Genomic DNA, 25,728 nt, shown 5'->3' with positions numbered 1-25,728 from the left:
GCTTTGTTTTTTGAGCCTCTTCTCAAATATGAACATAACTGCATATCATACAACACATACATTTAAGTAAATTGCACAGTACTGTAACTAGCCAACATTAAAACTACACCTTTTCTCTCCAAGTGTGCTTATAATGCAGGAGTTTGTGGGGTTTACAAGTATAATTTTAAACTTATCACTGCTTTTAAGCATACAGAACCTTAAGTCAATTCAGGTAACAAATTAAAAAAAAACCTTTGCTGCCTGAATTTTCACATCCAAATTCTGTACAACATAAATCATACTGTTTAGACCAAGCAGGAATTTGAGAACATCAAATCTTAATACATTACACTGTGAGAAAGAGCCATTAGTTCTCCAGACTTATTCTATATGAAAACCCAAGGTAATAAATTTAAATAATTCTTGAATTCAACCAAGAGAGACCAACTTATTCACAAAGACTTTTATTTCAAACTGTGCACAAGTGACACTGTACTGACAACTGTAGAGCTGGTGTTGATGTGCTCCACGAGAACAGGTTTGGCCATGGCAGGTCAGCATATATACACTGCTGAGAAAAACAGACATATGATTAGAAATTACAACAAGATGCAAGAGACAATTGTTCAGCAACTGGGAAAACAGTGGGAGGCCGACTAGTTTTCAAATAGTTGGACACTTTTCAGTCAGGTACCAAATCAATTTACAATTTTAAAATGTATAATTCAATTTTATTTACATTCATATATAAATAAAAGCACAGTGGCATATTGGAAATTTTAACAATTAGTGATAAGAATGTTTCCAATATCATTCTTAAAAAATGAAGCAGAATATGTATGATTCTTTCCTTTTCAACAAACCATATGACAAGTGACCATTGCATGACGACCATCGATTGAGTGCAGTAATACTGACCTAGCGAAGCCTCCTGGCTTCTCTTTCAGACTCCAGAAGTGTCAGGACATCACCTTCTCTTACTGGGCCCTTCACGTTCCTGATGATAGATCTGTTGCTGTCATCCATGAACTCAACACGCACCTGTGGAGGCAGAAAATCTGCTGTATAAACATGAACATCTGCTATATTTCAACATTATGTGCCATGTTCATTTATTCCCATTAGTCCAGCAACCAAATAATGACAAAATCAAATAGCATTATAACCCACAGTAGTTGTGGCTTCCAAATCTGGTGTTTATCCCCTACAAAACATATAATCTTTTGACATTAAGGATATAAAGCAAAGAAGCAAACCTTAATACAATGCCTGGACATAACAGTGAAGTGAAAACTTTACAATAAAGTAGTTGTGTTAACGTAACTCCGAACTGATTTATCTAAGCTGCACCACATGCTTCAAATGATACTGAACAAGTGTGAACTCACCTGGGTACACTGTCCCTGGGAGCCGGTTCTTCCCAGCACCTTTGTAACCTATAATAAAGAGTCAAGATTAGTACAAACAACTGCGGTGTATTTGAATGATCATGTTATGCGCTAAACAACACTCAAAGCAGTTCGCCATCACATTGGCGCAAAGCAAGATGCTAATGCGAACTACGACGAGTACAGCGCGATTAAGGTTATTAAACAGCCCACTGAATGATGTTTATCGAATAAGGCTGGAAGTGACATATTGCTCTTTATTTTGCATTTCAATTGATATATTTCGAATGACAATACTCAATAAAGCATTTTTTTTCTCACTCTGGCGAGCTTGATGGGCTGCACGCGGCTGGCATCCATGATTTCAGCTTCGTTCAGAAAGGAAGTCACGTGGTCTCGACGTGTTTTATATAGCCACAACAAAACTAACTTTTTCATTTTATGAGCTTTTATTATATGTAATACATTAATATTAAATGTGAAATTCAAATGAATTGAAAATTAAACTCTATATTTATAAAATATATGTTATTACATTTGCTATTATATTTCTGTTTCCGGTTCAGAGATCGTGAGGGAAAATTGTTACACGGCTGATCCAGGACCAGATGAGCATAATAAAGGGCGTTTTCCAAACGGCATTTTTGGGCCCCTGATGAGCACTGCGGGTTTACGAATTCTGAGGCCCCAAGCAACCGATTAACCCGGGGCCCCATTTCGAAAATGTTACTTAAAAATTACATAAAATTGATTTTAAATCATAATTTTAAATTCATCCTATCAGCCCTTGCAGCCAAGCACATTCAAAATGTTTAATGAAATAAAAATCTAGTTCAAGATAATTAATGCATGTTTTCCAGTTTTTTTGACAATACAGTGATAAAAAAGCAATATTTAACTACATACATATTTACACAAAACACTTTTTTTTTATGACCAGGGTGTGCAAAACCTACTTCACTCACTAACATTTTGGAATTCAGTTGTTATTTATTAGTATTATTATAACCTAACAATTATTAATTGTTGTCCAGTTTTTCATTATAATACAGAATGATACAGTATTATTATTATTACTTTGATGATTTGTTGTATACAATAGTAGGCTAATATATTACAATACTGGTTACTGTTATGAATGTAGCCTACAATGCTTACACAAAATACAGCCTTTTGCAACATGGTGAACAATACCCTGCAGCATCAGAATATAAGATCCAGGTGAAAGTAAAGTAAATAAGACAGAAATATATTAGCCTACTATTGTATACAACAAATCATCAAAGTAATAATGCTGACAACAGCGTATTCGCGTGTGTAGCCAGAACAACATGCCACCCCTCAAGCATTTTTTGCAGAGCTTTCCTACCAGGGCGGGGCCCCCTGACATCTGGGGCCCCACGCAATTGCGTGGTTTGCGTGGTGGTTAAAACCGCTACTGACTGCAGGAAGGGGATGACACTTGAAGGGTTGTTCCAATGAAAGTAAGAAAATATATATTTTTTTACGAATGCCCCTTCCCAAGACTGTTAGCGAAAGGTACATTCATACAGTAATGCCATGCTCCCTTCAAAGTGCCCACATCAAGAGTTCTGTTCTTTGGAGTGAGTTGGGCATAGGGATGATCACTTTCAATTGGATTTGCCAAAAGAGGTAATGAATCAATTTTCAAGAACTTTTTCAAGAAATGTATTTTTTAAATATTGTTTTTTTAATAAACAATAAAAAAATATGTATTCTAATTTATTAGATATTCTGTATAATTTCAGATGAGATAAACTGTGTTTAGAAAATATATAGAAAATGTATAAAGCTGGAAAAAATCACTAGTTTATGCTGTGAAAAGTGAACAAGTAAATATTTTTTAATGGCCATGTTTCTAATTTTTTCATAAAAATCTCTTTCCTTCTCAAAGACAGTTCTTGAACCTATGATATATGGAAAAATCAAGTAGTAAAAAGGTAAAATATTTTCTTAGTCTGGTTTGAAATTGTATGCCTGGCAAGAAAAGTGTAAACTAATTTTTAAAAAGTTCTATAGCATTCCTAAGCTCCTAGTTAGCAGCCTAAAACCTTATTAGATACCTTAGCACATGGGTTTTCAAACTTTTTGGTGCAGTGGACCCCTGAATATGATTGTCTCCTTCCGAAAAACATAAAGACAACATTCTGTTTACAAAGTTAAATAATTGGTGTTGGGGCCTGGGCAGCTCAGCAAGTAAAGACACTGACTACCACACCTGGAGTCACAAGTTCAAATCCAGGGCATGCAACCAAATCAAATCAAATCACTTTTATTGTCACACAACCATATACACAAGTGCAATAGTGTGTGAAATTCTTGGGTGCAGTTCCGAACAACATAGCAGTCATGACAGTGATGAGACATATACCAATTTACAATAAACATCAGATTTACACAACACAATTTAAAATCTAATATACACATAATTACACACAACACAATATACAAATAATAGAACAATATAGAATACACATTATACAATAAAAAATAGTATATATAGTATATATAAAATGTACAGTAGGTTGTATTGTACTGTATTGACATTCAGGCTGTCGGTTGATAGTAAGTTGCCAGTGTGTTGTTAAGAGAGAATAAAATTTATGACAGTCCAGTGTGAGATAATAAGATTAATAAAGTGCAGTGCTGATTTATATTGATCGTGAGAGATCAAGAGTTCAAAAGTCTGATTGCTTTGGGGGAAAAAGCTGTCAAAAAGTCGGCTGGTGCGGGTCCTGATGCTGCGATACTGCCTGCCTGATGGTAGCAGTGAGAGCAGCCCATGGCTCGGGTGGCTGGAGTCTCTGATGATCCTCTGAGCTTTTTTCACACACCGCCTGGTATATATGTCCTGGAGGGAGGGAAGCTCACCTCCGATGATGTGTCTGGCAGTTCGCACCACCCTTTGCAGGGCTTTGCGATTGTGGGAGGTGCTATTGCCATACCAGGCGGAGATGCAGCCAGTCAGAATGCTTTCTACAGTGCTGGTGTAGAACCACGTGAGAATGTGGTGGTTCATTCCAAACTTCCTCAGCCATCTCAGGAAGAAGAGGTGCTGATGAGCCTTCTTCACAACAGCCTCAGTGTGGACAGACCATGTGAGTTCCTCAGTGATGTGGACACAGAGGAACTTGAAGCTGCTGACTCTCTCCACTGGTGCTCCATTGATGGTGATGGGGCTGTGTTCTCTTTCTCTTCTCCTGAAGTCCACCACAAGCTCCTTTGTCTTGTTGACGTTGAGGGAGAGGTTGTGCTCCTGACACCAGCGTTTCAGAGTGTGCATCTCCTCTCTGTAGGCTGTTTCATCATTGTCAGTGATCAGACCTTCCACAGTCGTATAATCAGCAAACTTAATGATGGCATTGGAGCTATGTGTTGCCACACAGTCATGTGTGTACAGGTAATACAGGAGTGGGCTGAGAACACAGCCCTGTGGGGCTCCAGTGTTGAGGGTCAGTGATGAGGAGATGTTACTGCCCATTCTAACCACCTGGCGTCTGCTCGACAGGAAGTCCAAGATCCAGTTGCACAGCGAGCTGTTTAAGCCCAGAACCTGGAGTTTCTCAACAAGCTTGGAGGGCACTATGGTATGGTGTTGAATGCTGAGCTGTAGTCTACAAACAGCATTCTCACATAAGTGTTCCTTTTTTCCAGGTGGGAGAGAGCAGTGTGTAGTGTAGATGCAATGGCATCATCAGTGGAGCGGTTGTTGCGGTAAGCAAACTGCAATGGGTCCAGTGAGGGAGGCAGCACAGAGCAGATGTAATCTCTGATTAGCCTCTCAAAGCATTTGCTGATGACTGGGGTCAGAGCAACAGGACGCCAGTCATTTAAGCAAGTGATTTTTGATTGCTTTGGTACAGGCACAGTGGTGGACGTTTTGAAGCATGTGGGGACCACAGACAAGGAGAGGGAAAAGTTGAAAATGTCCGTAAAAACACCAGCCAGTTGGTTCGCGCACGCTCTGATGATGTGGCCCGGAATGCCATCTGGACCCGCGGCTTTACGGATATTCACCCGTCAGAAGGATCGAGTTACATCCACTACAGAAACGGAGAGTGAACTAACCTCTGTAGCTTCGGCCACGAGAGCTCTCTCCATGAATGCGGTGTTATTTCCCACGAAATGAGCATAAAAGTATTTAGCTCATCCGGGAGAGAGGCAGCGGTGTTCATGGCCGAGTTTTTATTCCCTTTAAAGTCCATGATGATATTAATTCCCTGCCACATGCTTCTAGAGTTGGTGGTGTTAAACTGTCCTTCAATCTTGTTCCTGTACTGGCGTTTTGCTGCTCTGATAGTTTTGCGGAGGGCATAACTGGCTTGTTTATGCTCCTCCGCGTTCCCGTAATTAAAAGTGGAGGTCCGCGCATCAAGTGCAGCGTGAACATCACTATTAATCCAAGGCTTCTGGTTGGGGTAGATCCATATTGTTTTGCTCGGAACAACATCCTCTACGCACTTTCTGATGAAACATGTTACGCTATCAGCGTAAAGCTCGATGTCGTCATCAGAGGCGGACCGGAACATCTCCCTGTCCGTGTGATCAAAACAGTCTTGTAGCGTAGAGTCTGATTGGTCCGACCAGCACTGGATCGTTCTGAGGGTTGGTGCTTCCTGTTTCAGTTTCTGCCTGTAAGCGGGCAGAAGCAGAACGGAAGAGTGGTCCAATTTGCCAAATGGTGGGCAGGGGAGGGATTTGTAGCCATCCTGGAAGGGAGAGTAGCAGTGATCCAAAACCCGGTCCCCTCGTGTGTTGAAACTGATATGTTGGTGGTATTTTGGTGCGATTGATTTGAGATTGGCTTTGTTAAAGTCCCCGGTCATAATGAATGCGGCCTCAGGGTGCGCTGTTTCCTGCTTGCTTATACTCCCATACAGTTCCTTGAGTGCCCGGTCTGTGTCGGCTTGTGGCAGGATGTACACAGCTGTGACAATGACCACTGCGAATTCCCTCCGTAGCCAGAATGGTCGACACAGAAGCATGAGAAATTCCAGATCAGGAGAACAGAAAGACTTGATAGAACGTATGTTCCTCTGATCAAACCAGGATTTGTTGATCATAAAACATACACCACCACCTCTGCTTTTACCTGAGAGGTCTTTCACTCTGTCCGCTCAGTGCACGGAGAACTCCACGGGTTCGATGGCTGAGTCTGGAATCTCCGCAGACATCCAAGTTTCTGTTAGGCAGATAATGCAGCAGTCCCTCATCTCTCATTGGAAAGAGATCCGTACTCTCAGCTCACAGAGCTTGTTGTCCAGAGACTGAACATTTGCCAGTAGAATACCGGGTAGTGGGGGTCGATTTGCACGACGTCTTACTCTGATGAGAACGCTAGCTCTGTTTCCCCTTTTCCTTCTGCATTTCAGCGGCCGGGCTGCCCAGACAAAGGGCTCCGCTGCCGTGTTTGTAAACAGCGGGTCGGCATTGAAGAATTTGAAGTCCGGTTTACAGTGTGTAATTGCAGAACCAATGTCCAAAAGTGTTTGTCTGTTGTAGACAATAAGGCAGACAACATAAAGACAAAAAACATAAGAATTGTAAACAAAACAAACAAAAAACTACAATGTTGTGTCGGAGCTCGCAACGCAGCAGCCATACTCGGCGCCATCTTGAGTCAACCTTCTGGCCCGGTTGCTAGGGTGGGTAGAATCACATTGAGTTAATCTCCTCATGGTCGCCATAATGTGGTTCTCGCTCTCAGTGGGGCACGTGGTGAGTTGTGCATGGATGCTGCAGAGAATAGCGTGAAGCCTCCACACGTGATAAGATGCACGGATTGGCGGTCTCAGACAGGGAGGCAACTGAGACTTGACCTCCACCACCCGAATTGAGGTGAGTCACTATGCCACCACAAGGACTTAGAGCACATTGGGAATTGGGCATTCCATGTTGGGGAGAAAAGGGGAGAAAAAAAAAAAATTATTGGTGTTTATATTGTCATTGAACTAAAGCCAAAGTAAATGACTAAAATAATATCCGCAAAATTTGTACTTTGTATTAAGTGGGTTTTTTTTGTAGGCCCCACCTACTAAAAGTAATATTAGAAGTATGAAGAAAATCATTTTCAATTTAATTCAGATTAGCTTGCCCTCCATAGTGCTTTTCACAATAAATATTGTCAACAGAATAAAATAAGCACGATTAATCTCATTATTTTTGAACAGTCTTTTGAAAGCAGAATGAAACATCAATAACGTCAAATTCTGAACACTTTTTTCTCTGAAACTTTACGCGGTCCACTTAACACCCCCTTGTGGTCCCCTAGGGGTCCCTGGACCCCAGTTTGAAAACCCCTGCGCTTAGCACAAAGATCCAGTCAAGCAAATATAACACTCATTCTACAGAGTTGCACAAAATTATTGTATAATTACTTTTATCAGAATCAAAATATGATCAAATTTTGACTGAAATGTTTCTCATGATCTTAAAAATCTTTTGATCTGAAGGCTTATGTTTAAATGTTTGTGTGGGGCATGGTCAAGTGTCCGTCCGGAGAGAGAGAAAATGGTAAGGGCACTTGCACCTGAGCTAGATTATGTTTAACACCTGTTTCTAATTCCAGTGAGCATGAGAAGAGTGGCATATAAGCACCAGCAGAAGAGAGAGAGTCTAGCACAAGGAAGGCCACGGTGCTCCTGAAACCGTTACATTTATTCTGTTATGTTTGTGAAGCTAATGAGTTGAAGTTACTACGTGCCTGTGAAGCTGATGAGTTTGTGAAATTGTAAAGCACTGAAGTGGCTGATTAAAAGTCTTACCTGAGCCTGGAAAACCCACTTCCCTGTGTTCTCCTTTCACTCTAACACCCTTACACTGGTGCCGAAACATGGGATCGAAGTACATCCCATGGAGCCCTCCCAGCTGAGCGAGATTCTCCAGTCCCTCGCTAGCCTGCATCAGAACCATCAGCAAACCCTGCTTGAGCTCTGCCCCACGGAGGCGAGGAGCTACGCCGCCAAGGCTGGTTCCCTGCACGTGGGGATTTGCACCACCGTCAGCCCCTACAGTGCCCTGCCGCTCTCCCCCGTAGGTGGAAGTGTCCGCCGACACAAGTGCAGGCGTGGCGCCTGGGCCAGCCTGCTGGAGTTGCAGGGATCTGGGGCACTTCTGGGATCAATTCCCTGTGATGGAGCTGGGAACGGTGGTCCAGATCCCCGATACTCCGTAGGCTGCCCCCGATTGGGCCAGAGCGTACCGGATACCGGTAAGAGTCAAGGGGGTACTCACCAAGCCTTGGTGGACACGGGTTGTAATCAAACCACTATCCATCAACGCTTGGTTCAACACGGGGCTTTGGGCACAACTAAAACGGTGAGGGTGAAGTGTGTGCATGGGGATATTCACAACTACCCTGTGGTGACATCATTTTGTATTAGTCCTAATGGACTATGCAATGCGATATCCAGAAGCAGTGCCTCTACGCAGCATCTCAGCATATAATGTTGCGGAGGCACTCTTCAAAATAATCTCCCGGGTGGGGATTCCGAAAGAAATCCTCACCGATCAGGGCACAGCCTTTATGTCACGATCACTACGCAAGCTTTATGAATTATTAGGCATTAAGTAAATTCGCACCAGCGTTTATCATCCACAAACAGATGGCCTGGTGGAGCGATTTAATAAAACCCTTAAAAATATGATTCGTAAGTTCGTGCACGAGGATAATAGAAATTGGGACAAATGGCTCGATCCCCTGTTATTCGCAGTACGAGAGGTCCCTCAAGCCTCCACAGGATTTTCCCCATTCGAGCTGCTGTATGGGCGGCACCCACGTGACGTGCTTGAAGTCATACGCGAAGCTTGGGAAGAGGGACCTTCAAACAGTATGAATAAAATTCAATACATTCTTGATCTTAGAGCAAAACTCCACACCTTGGGGCAACTAACACAGGAGAATTTGCTCCAAGCTCAAGAACGACAGCGCCGGCTGTATGACAGGGGAACTCGGCTGCGGGAATTTGCACCGGGAGATAAGGTACTCGTATTACTCCCCACGTCGAGCTCCAAATTACTCGCCAAGTGGCAAGGACCCTTTGAGGTCACATGACGAGTGGGGGATCTAGATTATGAGGTAAAACGAACTGATAGAGGGGGCACACATCAAATTTATCACCTTAACCTCCTGAAATTATGGATGCTGGCTACGGTAGTTCCAGAGAGGAGGAGCTCAGGCCGGAGGTGAATACGAAACACAATCATTTCACTTGCGGAGACCACCTCTCACCGTACCAACTTGCAGAGGTTGCCAAACTACAACAAGAATTTGCAGATGTATTTTCCCCTCTACCGGGTCACACGAACCTCATCCAACACCACATCGAGACCCAGCCGGGGGTGGTGGTACGTAGCCTTTCCTACCGATTGCCCGAGCACAAAAAGAAAATTGTCCGGGATGAATTGGATGCAATGCTTGATATGGGGGTAATAGAGGAATCCCACAGCGATTGGTCCAGCCCAGTTGTTCTTGTTCCTAAGAGCAACGGGTCTGTACGGTTCTGTGTGGATTATAGAAAAGTCAACGCAGTGTCTAAATTTGACGCATACCCAATGCCTCGCATTGATGAGTTGTTCGATCGGTTGGGCGCTGCTCGATTTTATTCGACACTGGATTTGACAAAGGGTTATTGGCAGATCCCCTTGACACCAATTTCCCGTGAAAAAACAGCCTTCTCCACACCGTTCGGTTTACACCAATTTGTGACGCTTCCATTCAGTTTGTTTGGAGACATTTCAGCGTCTCATGGACCAAATCCTCAGACCGCATTCAGCTTATGCCGCTGCACACTTAGATGACATCATCATTTACAGTAATGATTGGCAGCGGCACATGCAGCATCTGAGGGCGGTTCTGAGATCGCTGCGACGGGCGGGACTCACAGCAAACCCCAAAAAGTGTGCGATTGGGCGGGTGGAGGTACGGTATCTGGGGTTCCACTTGGGCCACAGGCAGATGCGTCCCCAAATTGACAAGACTGCGGCGAAAACGGCCTGCCCGAGGCCCAAGACCAAAAAGGGGGTGAGACAGTTCCTGTGGCTGGCTGGCTATTATAGGAGATTCGTGCCTAATTATTCGAACGTCACCAGCCCGCTGACTGATCTCACTAAAAAGTGAGCTCCAGACCCGGTCCAGTGGACGGAGCAGTGTCAACAGGTGTTTATGCAAGTGAAAACCGCGCTTTGTGGGGGGCCGCTTTTACATTCACCCGATTTCTCTCTCCCTTTTGTCTTGCAGATGGACGCTTCAGACAGAGGGCTGGGGGCCGTTCTCTTGCAGGTGGTGGAGGGGGAGGAGCGCTCGGTGCTGTACATTAGCCGTAAGCTCTCGCTGAGGGAGACTAAGTGCAGCACAGTGGAAAAGGAGTGTCTCGCCATCAAGTGGGCGGTCCTCACTCTCTGGTACTACCTGTTGGGGTGGGCCTTCACCCTCTGCTCGGATCACACCCCACTCCAGTGGCTCCACCGCATGAAAGATACCAACGCGCGGATCACCCGTAGGTATCTGTTTCTTCAGCCGTTTAAATTCAAGGGGGGGGGGGGGGGGCGGAGTGGTAGCCAGGCCGGATGCCTCCCCGGCCTGAGTTGGTCGGTGGGGATATGTGGCAGCGGGAGCGTGGTCAAGCGTCCGTCCGGAGATAGAGAAAGTGGTAAGGGCGCTTGCAGCTGAGCTAGATTATGTTTAACACCTGTTTCTAATTCCAGTGAGCATGGGGAGTGTGGCATATAAGCAGCCACGCCACCAGCAGAAGAGAGAGAGAGAGTCTGGCACAAGGAAGGCCACGGGGCTCCTGAAGCTGTTACATTTATTCTGTTATGTTTGTGAAGCTAATGAGTTGAAGTTACTACATGCCTGTGAAGCTGATGAGTTTGTGAAGTTGTAAAGCACTGAAGTGGCTGATTAAAAGTCTTACCTGAGCCTGGAAAACCCACTTCCCTGTGTTCTCCTTTCACTCTAACGCCCTTACATTTTGAAATTAGTTTTGTAGACAAAAATATAATTGTGCCACCATATGAATTTATTTTATTATAAAACTAAAATTTAATAATAATAAAAAAAGTTTTTGAAATTGATGTCTTGGACCAAATAATAAAGAAAAGCAGCCAATAAGTGCCCAACATAGATGGGAACTTCAATACTGTTTAAAAAGCATCCCAGGGTGATACCTCAAGAAGTTGGTTGAGAAAATGTCAAGAGTACATGTCTGCAAATTCTAGGTAAATGATGGCTACTTTGAAGATGCTAAAATATAACACAGTTTTGATTTATTTTGGATTTTGTTTAGTCACAACATAATTCCCATAGTTCCATTTATGTTATTCCATAGTTTTGATGACTTTACTATTATTCTAAAATGTGTAAAAAAATTATAATAAAGAATGAGTAAGTGTATCAAAACTTTTGACCGGTAGTGTGTGTACACACACAGTAGATGAATGAATGTGTGAGTAAAACATAGATTAATTTATAATGGTTGGTTTCATCTGATGATCACACTGGTGGTCAAATGGGCGTAACAGTACATGTAGAGAGGATGTGAAAGTAGAGAGAAGGATGTAGAACAAGATAAGGAAATTATAGGATTAAAGGATTTTCACATTGGATTTTATAAAATGTGTTTTATAAATTAGATGAACACAAGATTGGATTAATATGTTCGTTAAAAGCAACATAAATTGAAATGTTCTGTGAGCATTTTATAACCTTATAGCATCCCTGCAACTGCTGTTTTTCCTCTGTCATTCCTCCTCAAGAGCTCAATCCTTAAATCACAACACTAATCCTCATGACTGTATTTTTAACTCTGCTGAGGACAGAAAGAACAGCAATGGGATTACGGCGTCAGTGAGGTGGGGCAAAATCCCCAACTCTTGATCTTCTGTTGAGCCGAAACAAATACAGTTGCTGTTTCTTTCTGTCTTTTTAACTATATTGCTAAGTCTAAAAAGCTTGAAGCAGTGGAAGATGTTTTCTCAATCTGTCTGGAAATTTAATTGAAGCTGCAAACCTAAACATATTTTCAAGGATGTGTACTCTTTAAATGTGGAATCTTTTTTTAGTTTTCAGTAACAAGACAGTGAATCTAAGTTTTCCGCCCTTTTAACTTTTCTTTTTAAAGTAACTATAATAATGGATCAACCTAGAAGGCATCTTAAAAAACTAAAAAAGAGAAGATCAAGTCTTTTTGCAAGTGTTAAACTTAATGCCAGTTTTTCACAGAGCATAGAGGAGGAAGAGAGTGCCTTTCCATTTTCACAGGACAGCTCTGTGAAACCATGGACATCGATGGACAACCTCGATACTCCATCACCTCAATCAAGAGACACAAGAGATCAAGAAAAGAGGAAAGGCAGCGTGAATGAAGCACTTAAGATTTCACACCGGCATTTAAATGTCATCAGCGTTAATGTAGGTGGTAAACTCTTTACCATTCCCAAGCACATGGCTATCAGATATCCCCGGACCCGAATTGGCACCCTAGCCCTGTGCAATGATCCCGTCAAGCAGCTATCACTCTGTGATGACTATTGTGTGCTTACTAATGAGTTCTTTTTTGACCGAGATCCTACTTTCTTCCACTACATCTTCCACTTCTACTGTAGCAATGTGCTATGGGTAATGGAAAGTCTATGTCCCATCAATTTTGAGGAGGAGATGGAGTTTTGGGGTCTACATTTGAGGGACACTCCCCGCTGTTGCCGCATTCTCTATGAGGAGAAAGTAGATGAGATAAGAGACCAGCTAAAAGTGAACAGGGAGCTTATGGCTGAAATAGAGCATGTACACAATGAGGATGGTTTTAAGACAATGATTTTGGGTGGTGTTCGAAAGACATTATGGGACCTGATGGAGAACCCGTACTCCTCAATGTCCGCCAAGGCCTTTGCTGTGTTCTCCAGCCTCTTTGTCCTCATTTCCATTGTAGCAATGACTCTAAATACTGTGAATGAATTGAAATATTATAAGGTCTATGGAAGAACCTATATGGAGTGTGTTGAGATCACCTCAATTCTATTCTTTACCTTTGAGTATTTCCTTCGTCTGCTGACAACGTGCAATGTCAAGCATTTTCTGAAGAGTGCACTTAATTTTGTAGACTTAGTGGCTGTCATGCCTTACTTTATCCAGCTGTTATTTGAGGCTTTTGCTGACCAGGAAGATCTAAGTGTACAAGATGACCTGAAGGCAATGGCGAGAGTTAGCAAAGTCAGCAAGGTGCTTAAAATTGTCAAACTCATGCGAATTTTTCGTATTCTGAAACTGGCAAGGCACTCAACAGGCATGCGGGCATTTGGCTTCACTCTTCGCCAGTGTTTTGAACAGGTCTGCTGCTTGTTTCTGTTCATTATCATGGGCATCTTCACATTCTCTGCCCTAATGTACTCAGTGGAGCAGGATGTTGCTGGAAGCCCCTTCAGCAGTATTCCAGATGCCTGGTGGTGGGCAGCGGTTAGTAAGCCTCACTGACTCAAAACATTCAGCACAATACAGAATAACAATATCATTCTTATATCTCAACAGTTACTTGCTAGCATCATCTTGCTTACTCAAACAACTGTTTTAGTTTTGGGACTTTGTTGTTTGATTTCTAGAACAACTGTTTTACATGTGTATACATACTTAGCTATAGTTTGGGGGGAAAATTGTCCCAGAAATGAGCTAAATCTGATAAATTCTCAATTCATTCAGATAACTACCCATACATAAATTATATATATAAAATATATATATATAAATTAAAATTAGCTTTACATAAAAGCAATAAAAGTCTATGGTATTTCCCCATTAAAATAAGTAAACACAAGTGTTTTTTATTGTTATCATGATCATCATTTGCTGTCGCTGGCTTTGGTATCCTCTGTTTTTTACAACGTTAGTCTTTATCCTGAAACAGCTGCGTTTAATCTTTTATAATTCTTTGTAATGCCGCTCAATTGGAGGCATCCATGCTGATTGGAAAAGTTAGATTAGTTTGGAACTTCCTAGAGGCTTACTAAGTCTTACCAAGTTGACTTGCATGAAAAATTCTTGACTTTAATTACAGAGCTGATAAACTCCCATGGACTTTTATTTCTTTAATTTTTATGTACAAAAAACTGGACGACCGACTCAATCTGCTTTGTTTATTGTATATTCACAGTCGTCTGACCCTCATTAGCAATTTTAAAATAGACACAGTTGTAATAAAGGTATTTTTTTTACACTGTTACAGGTGAGCATCTCTACTGTGGGATATGGAGATGTGGTGCCCATCTCTTACTCTGGTAGAGTGGTGGCCTTTGGGTGCATATCCTTTGGCATTATTCTAAATGGAATGCCAATCTCCATCCTGTTTAACAAATTTTCTGACTATTATGCCAAGCTGAAGGCCCAGGAGTACACTAACTCTAAAGTCCAACGGGCCGTGCACCTCAAGAAAAGATTGCAAAGGAAATTTGAAAATTGCTTTGAGCCTCCAGCTGAGGATTCTGATGAGGACAATAGACATCAGCACTGTCAGCACTGAACGTCCTTGTCACTTTCCTGCCTTCATTGTCCTTGAACAGAAAGCTCAGGTTCCCAGCCTGCCTTGAATTAAAAAGGGATTTAAGAGATGGGGGAACGCCAGGTTAAAGGAATTTAAGCGATTAGCTTTAAGATGGCTTACAAATGGCAAGGGTTCAAGGGTCAGAAATAAAAAAAAATAAAAAAAAATAAAAAAAATGCATCTGAAAGTGACAAAATACCCCAGATGTTTTTAGAAAAAAAAAACATTTTTATGTGGGGGCAAAAATGCCTCTGTAGTTAATTCAGTTGATTTAAATGTTATCAAACTTTGATTTACTTCATTATATTCCTTTAGACCTATCTAGTTATGGGTTTAAATCCAAAGCAAACAACATATTTGCCTGTAGCTGTCAGATATCTGTATCAAGTAGGCAAGTAGTTTTGAATGTACAAGTAATATAAAGTGGGTTTTCATGTAAAAATACTATGACCAACTCTGAAAACACTACCTGTAAACTCCCAAACTTTAAACAATTACTAAAAACCTACTGTGATGGTAGACAGGGAACAGTTGTATAATCTATCAAAGTCGGCTAATTATTTAAAATATATTCTAGCAGAGCATTGTTGTTTTATGATATAATCTTATTATTTACAGCTACTTTTCCATTTGATGTTAATTTGATTTTATAGGTAACAACATAATTGTTCAGACTGAAATTTAATTTAAATTGATTCATTCAATGTAACTATTAATTATAATAGGATGACATTTTGTGTTTTATATGGTTAAAAAATTAATATGCCTCCATAAATGTAAAAAAAAAAAAAAAAAAAAAAACTACAATAAATTCTAGGGGTCAAATATTGCCCTTTAATATAAAAAAAGTTTATTTCTTGCGCAACTGGCTATTCTATTCATATTACCATGTGAAACTCTTCTCTTCTCTTCTGTTCTATCCTCTTTGTTCTGTATTAAATAACAGAATATTTCTTATTCCTACAACTGGCATATAGTGGAACAACATAAAAAAAAAAAAAAACATGGATATGAAAATTGTTTCTTTAAGCTCATAAGAAAGAACTAGTTCACTTTGTATGTCACTTTATAAATAATTCAATATAAACATTAATGGAGAGCCTTAGGCTACATGACACTACATGTAGATGAAACCAAAACATTTTCTGTATTTAGCCCATGCAAAATTTGAATCTCAGAGGAGTCCCTTTCCTGAGGCTTAGTCTAAAATCTTTGTTTATATTGCTCTCAATGTTTTCACGAACATCTTTATTTTTCATCTCCTCAGAAAACAATCTAAGCACTGAGCAAGTACGCAAGCTACTGTCAGTGAGAAGTCAAGTGATCTGACTTAATGTCTAATAGGATTTAAGGATCAAGAGAACCCGTGATGCCAGTGTTATGAGTGAAATATTCAACACAAATTAAGGGAATATAAAGACAAGAGCCCTTATCCATTGCATGTTAGTAGCCTTTGTTGTACAGGAAAGGTTATCCTCTGCCATTAACAGCAGGGAATTACTGCATAACGGTCAATTATGGGATGATCTGGTAAATTTAGACAACACTGGAATAACCAATGTGCTTATTTAGGGGAACCAAAAATCTGAGACCAACAGTAAAAAGATTCTATTTTGCATTTTTCTAATTGAAAGGATCAGTTCACCCAAAAATGAAACTTCTGTCATCATTTACTCACTCATATTGTTCCAAACCCATATGACTTTCTTTTTTCTGCGGGACACAAAAGGAGATGTCAGGCAGAATGTTAGACTAATTTACCAATTACTTTTATTTCATAATTTTTTCCCCCCATACAATGAAAGTGTCTGAGGCTAACACTCTGCCAAACATCTGTGTTCATTATATTTTGAATCCTAAAGGAAAGGATGAATTATAGAGAAATAAATCACTGAATAATTAGTATGTGAATGTAAAATTGTACTTCAAGAAATTGCTATAGCAGCCAAATTGTCTTGCACAATCTTTATCGTCAAAGATTTTGTGTAAGTATAATACGAAACAATGATCTTTCATCGACTAATTTCTATAAATTCTTCTCTTTACAGCGGTGTTTGTCACCAAAATACATAATATTTGACCGGCCATCACAATTTTCCTTGGCCCCAGGCAATTCCATCTATCATAGCTGACATGTTTTATCTGAATTAAGTTCCAGCCTTGAAGGACTCAAAGATCAGAACATGATTTTCTGCAATCAAGGCCAAATGGATTCTTCTGAAACCATGCATGCCAAAAGCCTGACTGGCATCCTATGATGGGGGTATAAAACCCCACAGACTGGTCTTGGCAGGTACCCTGTAGTACTTGAGCACATTTGTATATTGTGTATTCCAACAAATAAATTTGCCAAATTTATCATCCCAAGAAACAACATGAACATAAAGTGGTTTGCATTTTTAGCTTTTTTAATCCTGCTCGAGAGTTCCCAGACTGACAGTCAAGATGTACGGGTGAAGCTTTGCGGTCGTGAGTTCATTCGAATGGTTGTCACATCGTGTGGGAGCTCTCGACTTAAACGGCAAGCATCTGATTCCTACCATCTCTTCGCAAACCCCCAGTGTAGGTTTGCCTTATTTCAATTTATTGATCTGTAATATATATGTTTTTGTTTATTGTGTTTTACTACATCTTGTTCATCTCATGTGTCTGTGCTTTTTCAGGGAGTCTTCAAAATTGGCTCTACAGAGATCTCTTTGCATACCAGAAAGGGACCTTGGCTGGTGAAGACAAGCAGTGGAGAGAGCATGACTCCCCTGAGAGTGTGACAGAGCAGCCAGCCTCCCACCACCACATGAGCCCACCAGCAGAGCTTCTGGAACACTCCACCACTGTGCAGGATCTCAGCGTGTCATCCAGGACCCGTCGTGATGTTGGACCAGCGGGCGTGTGCTGTATTTCGGGATGTACTATGAGTGAACTGATTCAGTACTGCTAAACTCATGGCAGGTCCCCCTTTCTCCTTGCTCAGATGTCTTCTACCCCAAAGAACTTTGGAGGCTGTGTGGCATTAAATTATGCTTCATGAAATCTTCATGGTATCTTTAAAGTTACCTTAAAGAGTTATTAAATCCAAAAATGTAAATTCTGTTGTCATTTACTCGCCCTCATCTTCTTCCTAACTTGTAGGGCTTTCTTTTGTTCTGTGAAACACAAGAGGAAACATTTTGGAGAATGTTGATGCTGCTCAATGAAAGTGAATAGTGACTGAGGCAGTCAACATTCTGCCTAACATTTTCTATTGTGTTCCACGGAAAAAAGTAATACATACAGGTTTAATTTTGGGTGAAGTATCCCTTTAAGTGCATACCATCATTGCCCATAGCTATTATGAGTGTTAATACAGGTATCTAAGAAATTGTGATTATTCACGGGGAGAGTGTTGTTTAATATAGCATGGTGAAGCTTTGGTGATGGTATTCTTCTTGTAAATGTTAATTATATAAAGCACAGGGATGATTAGTTGTTAAATATATTTAAAAAGATTTTAGGTTTTGTGGCTTATTTCTTTTCTGGATTAATAGACTAGTTGTTTTTGACTCCAGGATTTCAGTATGACAGGTAATGGTGAGAGGGCCCTCTGTGCAGTGAATGCAAAGACACAGACAAAGCTAATTTTTTGTCTAATCTTTGGCGAATTACTTATTTAGATGATAAGTGACTGAATTTAAAGTTTGTATATTTGGTCTTTGTAGTGAATAATCAGGAAAAAAAAGGCTTCCTGTATTTTCAACATAAGAGCAGGTGCCTATAGAAACTGTAGAGATGATTTGATCACTGTAAAATACAATTAAACTTTGAGCCTCAAAGTTTTGTCCTTGTGTCATGGTATGTTCTAGTTGGTCTAATGTGCACAAAACATGCTGTATTACAAACCAACCACTAGAGGGGGTACCACTAGTAGTAAAAAAAAAAAAAAAAAAAAAAAAAAAGACTTTTTAAAATAACCCTTATTATAACACATCATCATAATGTCTTACTGTCTGAACACATCTTCATACTTTTAGGTCAAGATGATTTGCCTGTAAGGGCACAGAAAACTGCATATCAGCACAATGAAAAGACAGGGTTATAATGTGGTGAATGTCCTCACTGACTGCAGTGGGCAGACAAACTCAGTTGTGCTTCTGTTTCATATTTAAGAGACACTTATGCACCCTCACAAGCAGTGACCTTCTACTGACACCTGAGATGAGTAAATGTGTATTCAGGCCACACACACACTGTCAGACCAGCTGTTATGCCACAGCTGCACTTGATGGCATGTCTACATCTTCCTCCTCTGGGCTATTACTGTCACTTTTTCAAAAGCCCAGGACAAATGAAATTACAGGAATTATGAAAAAAATAATGCACAAGATAGGGATCTGTAGCATGTAAACATTAGATGTTTATGCAAGTACCAATAATAAGATATGATATAGGATATGATCTGGCATGGCCAGTGCTGTGGATTTCTGTTCTCTGACATCATCAGGTAAATCTGACCAAGAGTATCACAGAATTCAGTAGTCTCTGCATCAAAACATTCAATGCAAACACACAAGTATTATCAGTGCTTTGTTTCATGTACGATGCAAGGTAAGAAAACTAAGAGAACTTTTAATTCTCTACTTTCATTAAAAAACTTATTTATTATATGTATTTAATTTTATTTATTTATTATTTGTATTTATTTTATTAATTTCATATATTATATTTTCATTTATTTATAATGTATTTTACATTTTTTATTATTGTTTATATTATTTTATTACTTTTAGAAAAATGATAATTCTGTTATCATTTACTCAACCTCATGTTTCAGTGCAATGAAAGTAAATGGTGACTGAGGCCACGTCCACAAATATACGTTTTCGGAAGAAAATGCATTGATTTTGCTACATTTATGCATCTCACATTTATGTATTTATGCATCTCTCATCCACAATAGAACAACATTTCCTTCATCGAGGACTTCTGGAAACACTCTCTAGTACCATTCACTTGAATGATGGAAAATGATGACATTAGGAAACAGAAAACAGAGTTTTCAACCAAAAACAAATTAGTGTGGATGTGGCCTGAGGTTTTAATTCTGTCTAACTTCTCCTTTGTGTTCCATTGAAGAAAGAAAGTAATAGACGTCTGGGACAACACAAGGGTCAGTAAATAATGACACATTTTCCATTTTTTGGGCCCTTAAATTATAAATGATCAATCCTTGAGCCTCACTCATCAAAGGGAGAAGACTAAATTGTGAAAACTACACTGTATTTGAAAGAGCTTATCAGCACTGGTCTCTGTTTTGCCGAGTCCTATATCCCCTCAGCAGCACAAACAGATTTCACCCACTCCCACTCTTCTTATCTGCTTTTCTGCCCCTGCACTTCCGCTGTAAGTGAGTGGGTGTTCTCACTACAGCTGCCATACATAATTAAGGCTGCAGTGGAGGTGTACTGCAGTGGTGCTGAGCTGCAACACCATTATGGGCCCCTGCAATGCTTGCTGATCCTTGTTTTCATACATGTGTTCCATTTTCAATCTCAGCTTCCATACAAGTATCATGAAAGTGGAATAGCTGTTCAGAGAACAAGCAGGATATTAGATTAACTGTGCTGAGCAAAGTTTAGATTCCTCTCTGATGAAAAGAACAGTTTAACTAGTAGCTGGTTTATGATGATTTGGTGCTGGTCTAGCTGGCGGTAGTATGGTTTTTCTGCTGATTATCCAAGGCAGAATTGCTGGTTAAGTTTGTCAAAAAGCCTTGTTGGAACACCAGCACACCAGCATCTTGTATTGTGGACCAGCACTGAAAACACAACATGCTGGTGACCAGTCATGCTGGGTTTTTATTTTCTTCTCAGCAAGGATGCTATACAGTATAATATAGCAGTGAATTCAGCAAAGATTTGGATGTTATACACAAACTGGCTCATACCCTGACAATTATATAGTGCACACACTGTGAGGGACATCCTCCAGGAGATCTCTTAATAGGCTCTGCTTCACTACTGAGACTTGATTGCCACGTGTGGTCCCACTCAGCAATCAAAAGAACACAATCCATTAATATTAATTGGATGCTGTCTTGCATGCATTAGTTATATTAATGCAGTAAGTTGCTGCAGTACAGTACTGAATCTTTTTAAATGACTGGCCATACTGCTGTCAGGGATACACGTCTTTCTGCAATAACAATGAAAAATGAACTTGATGCAATAGTTGTTTCAGTAGTTCACAAGATAATGTAATCCTGTGTTGAGGATAGTGTAAACATTTGTGGCTCGCTGTCCGAGGCGAAGGGCTCGAGGCTCGAGAGTTGACCTGAGCTCAAACACCTCCCCCCACCCTGACTTGGATTAGTATCGATGGAATAGATAGGAGATGGGGAGCTGGAGGGATGCCGGAAACACTCAATGCCACGTAGAGGTAAGCAGCTGTTTATATAGGCTTACTCTGGCAGTGTGATTGGTCGGAATAAATTAATTTGCTCCTCCCGAACCTTGTTAATGAATCTTCATTTCAGTAGTTCACAATATAATGTAATCCTGTGTTGAGGATAGTGTAAACGTGTGGCTCCCTGTCCGGGGCAAAGTGCTTGAGGCCTAAGACTTGACCCGAGCCGAATACCCCCAAAGGAAGCCAGTAAATGGGACAGTGAGTCTTTAGCTACGGAGCCTTGTAGTTTAGGAGGAGATGTCAAATTTATATGGAACCTCTTTTCCCCCAAAAGTCGAAACAGAAACGCTTGCTTATCCTTGTGTGAGATGGGCAGATGTGCCAAAGAAGATAGAATCGAGTGGGACTGCTAGCTGAGGCAGCCTTGCGTTAGAGTCTGCGTCAGGGGATAGGAACCTGGGAGGTGTAGGATAGGTAGAGATTGGAGAGTGAATGTAAACTGAAACAATGAAGGGACAGTGGCAGTTACGGCTGCATGGAAATGAGCTCTGCGAGAGCTGTTGTGCACTGGAGGGATCGTTATGCTCGAATGCGGGGCCACCCCCGTGGTAGGGTAGGGTAGCCCCGGACGGAGGCGTGAATCCTAGCAGCCCGGACCGACCTTAAGTCTACCTAAAGGCTTGTTTGGTTTGACAGATGGGCCCGTGCGGCGAATTGTGCGAGAGACTCTGCGGCCTCTCGAGCAAGCAAGCCCAACCTGAGTACGAATGGGTGGGGCCCTTACTGCATTCGACGGGGGAGTCATCCCGGGCCACGAACGGGAGAGCCCACAAAACAAATAAATGTGAAAAGTTCACACTGCGTTCGGGCGGGAGATCCCACTGCTGATCGAACGGGAGAGGTCTCCAATGCCCTAATATGGGAGGCATGAATCCTAGCCACTCGAAACCGACCTTGGCCCCCCTCCAGACGCAATGGAGGGGCCCTCACAGCGTTCTAACGGTGGAGTCCTCGCTGCACTTTGAATGGGGAGCCCACAATTCAAATAAATGTGAGTTAGCTTGCACGCTTTCGAACGGGAGAACCCCTGCTGTGATTCGAACGCGAGAGCCCTTGAGTGTTTGAGGTGGGCCCATCCAGCAATTTGAGATGGGGGGCTCCCGGACTGGCCAGAGGGGCCCCAGCAGCGTCTAAATGGTGGGGCCGGCCTGGTGGATTGACAAGGATGAAGCAAGCTTCCCCATGACCCTGATCGTGAACGCATCATGGTTAGCTGATGAGGGTTTGTTGTGCTTTTCTGATATGGAGACGGTTGGTACGGATGTAGCTGAGGTAAGCGTCAGATGACCAACGGCCCAGTAGGTGTATTTGATGCTCAGGCAGGCCTTTGAGCTGCTGTGGTTGCAGCGCCGATACGGAAGGAATGGCTTGAGTATGTTTTTTCTGAGATGCCGAATTTAATCAGAACGGATTTGAGGTGTTTTTGGAATCAGAATCTGCTTGGTTTTTGTCGTCCACAAAAAGTGGATCGAGAGGGTTTCTGGATTGGGACCCTCTGTAATGGAGATAGTGTGCTAGTGATTGAAAGGGCTGGATGGGAGTGGGCAGACTGAAAATGAAAATTGAATGCCCTCTTTTGGTTTGGCCTGTTTTGCTTTGTTGAGAGGGAATTTAACTTGGGAGAGTTGGGCGGAATTTGGCAGGTTGGAAATGTAAATTGAATTTCCTCTTTATGTTGGTCTGATTCTCATAAATTATTTACTCTGTTGCGTATCCTGCATCCTACTGAGGTAAGGTTTGCATGGCGATTCGAATGGCTAAGCCCAGCCTGCATTCAAATGGGGGTCTTCCCGCATATGAACAGAAGAGACATCTTCGAACAGAGGAGACATCAGCCCATGGCCTGGACGTGGTGACTCTTGTTGCATTCGAACACGAGAGCCCCTACTGTAATTCGAGTGAGAGAGTTCATGGCTTGGATGTGGTGACTCTCGCTGCATTCGAACGGGAGAGCCCTTACTGCGATTCAACGAGAGACCCCGTGCTGTGTTTGAACGGGAGAGCCGTACTGCATTTCAACGAGAGAGCTGTACTGCATCTGAACGGGAGAGCTGTACTGCGTTTGAACAGGAGGGCCGTACTGTGTTTAAATGGGAGAGCCATGCTGCGTTTGAACGGGAGAACCCACAGCCTGGACATGGTGACTCTCGCTGCATTCGAACGGGAGAGCTTGTGCTGCATTTGAATGAAGTGATTAGAGTTGCTTTAAAACGAGAGCCCTCCCTTCTTTGCAATTTGAACGGGCTGGAAACTCGACTGCACAGCATTCAATGGGAGAGCATACGATTCATGTGAGAACAGTTTGCTGTAACACATCAATGGAAAGGAGGAGGCGAGAACCAGCTTGATAATATAAATAATATTTAATTAAATAAAAAGACACACAAACACATACAAGGCAGCTGCCCATAATTCTCTCTCTCTCTCTCGAGCTACCGTCTTTGGTCGCCTTTATCCATCGCTCGCCTCATCAGGCTGATTGGGGTCCAGGCATCCGTCATTCCGCCCGGACCCGCCCTCCTCCGCGCTACAGCTGCATTTACTGAGCTCGCTCAGTGCTGCGAGCAGCTGAATTCGTGAGTGTGCCTGCATGGCATTAGCTGAGAAGGGATTTGGGACCAGGTTCGCTTGCAGAGGCAGCCTTGCACAGGGAACAGTTCCGGAGTATAGGGAGATTAAGATAGTAGAAAGGAGGGGGATAAAGAGAAGAAGGGAATGGGTCTGGAGTGGGGTTCTCCAGCGGAGGCAGCCTCATGTGGGAATCCGCTCCAGTGGCCCATGGATAGGAGGGGGAGGAGGGATGGATGTTGGCAGGAAGAATAGGTTGCGTGGAAAACAGAGGAGTATGAGTGGTGAAATATTCTGAGGGTGGATGGTGAGCTGACTGCATGTAAGGAGATGTGTTTTCGAATTTCCCCACAATTAGGTATTGCAAGACACGTGCGAACGTGCTTGAACGAATGCTTGTTGAGAGAGACATAGTAGACGTGGCATCTGCAGATGCTTTAAACTTAATTGTTTGCTAGGTTAAATGTCTGGAATATATGTGAAGCAATGTGGGGATACATGCTTGCGTGTGTCTTTGCGATATGAATGGGCTGAAGCCTCGTTCAGTGGGAGCTTACGATTCATGGGAATGTTTTAGCTGTATTCACTGAGCTCACTTGGAGCTGTGAGCAGCTGAGTCAGCAGGCGTGGGCCCGCACGGCATTCGATGGTAGAACACTTGATTCTTGTGGAAGTGATATATGCTGTATTTTAAGAGGAGCTCCCTAAGCAAAACGAACAGGCTGAAACCTAGAGCACGGGACCACGCAGCATTTAACAGGAAGAGCCTGGGTTTTCATGTGAAAAGTTTGCGCTGCATATAAACGATAACTCGCTCTGTGATACGAATGGGTTGAGTCGTCAAGTGCAGCATTCCACGTGAGAGCATAGAGTAGGCTATATTCTAATGAAATTGATTGATGCTGAGATGCAGGCTTGTGTTGAACTGTATAGGGGAGACCTAAAACGGCCTGATTGTTGTCAATCATTAGGTGGGTAATGATTCGTTTGGTACGAGTGGAATAATATGGGTTACGGAGCTGTGGAAGTTTACCCGCATGGCCTGAAAGACGTGCCACGATTGTGGCACGTGAATGATGCATTGTGATTTTTGCCGTGAAGTGGGAGTTTGTCGCATGGCCCGAATGACGCCACAGTTGCGGCACTTAGACAGTGCATAGCGCTGTTTGCAGTGTAGTGGGAGTTTGTCACATGGCCCGAATGACGCCATAGTTGCGGCACTTAGACAGTGCATAGCGCTGTTTGCAGTGTAGTGGGAGTTTGTCACATGGCCGAATGATGCCACAGTTGCAGTGCTTGGACAGTGCTTGCGCTGTTTGCAGTGTAGTGGGAGGCTTAGCCGCACGGCACCTGGACAGCACGTTTGTGCTGCTTAGGGATGTATTTAGCCAATAGTAAACATGGTAACGTGGTAAATGTAGCGTCTGCGGCAGTTCCAGATCTACGGGGGTGCTTGAGGGTGCTAAGCACCATCAAACGAAACTTAGAGCACCCTCATTTGCAGACCAGGGCAAACTACTGCCCGCGGGTTGATTTATCATGAACATTTTTATTAGATCTTTCATTTATCTGGCTTTTGGACCTATCGTGCATCCACAAGCTTTTAATATGCTCAGGGTTGCCAGATAATATATGCAACACCCCAATCAAAGATTTATACTTGCACAAATTGGAAATATTTCGGCTTATGTCATACTTAATTTATGCAATCTGGCAACAATACATGCAAGTGCATGCGCTTTCTCTCCGCAAAAAACAAACAAACAACAACTTAGCGCTCAATAGTGCACAGAGGGGAC

General features: G+C 42.1%; 2 protein-coding genes across 4 annotated transcripts; one reads left to right on the top strand and one right to left on the bottom strand.

Moving 5' to 3' along the window:
- Positions 1-430: 430 nt before the first annotated feature.
- On the bottom strand, positions 431-1,761 carry rps28 (ribosomal protein S28). Of its 2 annotated transcripts, none has more exons than XM_051698121.1 (4): positions 1,692-1,761; positions 1,371-1,418; positions 901-1,023; positions 431-550 (listed from the first exon to the last, which is right to left on the bottom strand). In XM_051698121.1, exons 1-3 carry the CDS (start codon positions 1,728-1,730, stop codon positions 901-903), a joined length of 210 nt encoding a protein of 69 aa, XP_051554081.1. In that variant the 5' UTR covers positions 1,731-1,761; the 3' UTR covers positions 431-550. The 2 variants fall into 2 exon arrangements, with proteins under 2 accessions (XP_051554081.1, XP_051554083.1); XM_051698123.1 differs by having other exon boundaries at positions 431-553; positions 1,692-1,742.
- Positions 1,762-12,353: 10,592 nt separating this feature from the next.
- LOC127441046 (potassium voltage-gated channel subfamily V member 2-like) lies at positions 12,354-17,168 on the top strand. 2 transcript variants are annotated; one of them, XM_051698193.1, is made up of 3 exons: positions 12,354-13,842; positions 14,606-14,948; positions 17,073-17,168. In XM_051698193.1, exons 1-2 carry the CDS (start codon positions 12,523-12,525, stop codon positions 14,897-14,899), a joined length of 1,614 nt encoding a protein of 537 aa, XP_051554153.1. In that variant the 5' UTR covers positions 12,354-12,522; the 3' UTR covers positions 14,900-14,948; positions 17,073-17,168. The 2 variants fall into 2 exon arrangements, with proteins under 2 accessions (XP_051554153.1, XP_051554152.1); XM_051698192.1 differs by having other exon boundaries at positions 16,969-17,093.
- The last annotated feature ends 8,560 nt before the right edge of the window (positions 17,169-25,728 follow it).

The sequence above is a fragment of the Myxocyprinus asiaticus genome, chromosome 5, assembly GCF_019703515.2.
Source record: "Myxocyprinus asiaticus isolate MX2 ecotype Aquarium Trade chromosome 5, UBuf_Myxa_2, whole genome shotgun sequence".
Classification (NCBI taxonomy): Eukaryota; Metazoa; Chordata; class Actinopteri; order Cypriniformes; family Catostomidae; genus Myxocyprinus; species Myxocyprinus asiaticus.
Note: the sequence above shows the minus strand (reverse complement) of the source record. Positions and strands in the feature narration are given on the sequence as shown.

What these genes read in the sequence shown, in the direction of transcription:
- rps28 (XM_051698121.1), bottom strand. Translation starts at nt 1,730, where the DNA reads ATGGATGCCAGCCGCGTGCAGCCCATCAAGCTCGCCAGA. An exon ending in AGCCCATCAAGCTCGCCAGA is followed by an intron (nt 1,419 to 1,691) that starts GTGAGAAAAAAA and finishes TCTTTATTATAG; the next exon opens with GTTACAAAGGTGCTGGGAAG. An exon ending in CCCAGGGACAGTGTACCCAG is followed by an intron (nt 1,024 to 1,370) that starts GTGAGTTCACAC and finishes CTGCCTCCACAG; the next exon opens with GTGCGTGTTGAGTTCATGGA.
- LOC127441046 (XM_051698193.1), top strand. Translation starts at nt 12,523, where the DNA reads ATGGATCAACCTAGAAGGCATCTTAAAAAACTAAAAAAGAGAAGATCA. An exon ending in ATGCCTGGTGGTGGGCAGCG is followed by an intron (nt 13,843 to 14,605) that starts GTTAGTAAGCCT and finishes ACACTGTTACAG; the next exon opens with GTGAGCATCTCTACTGTGGG.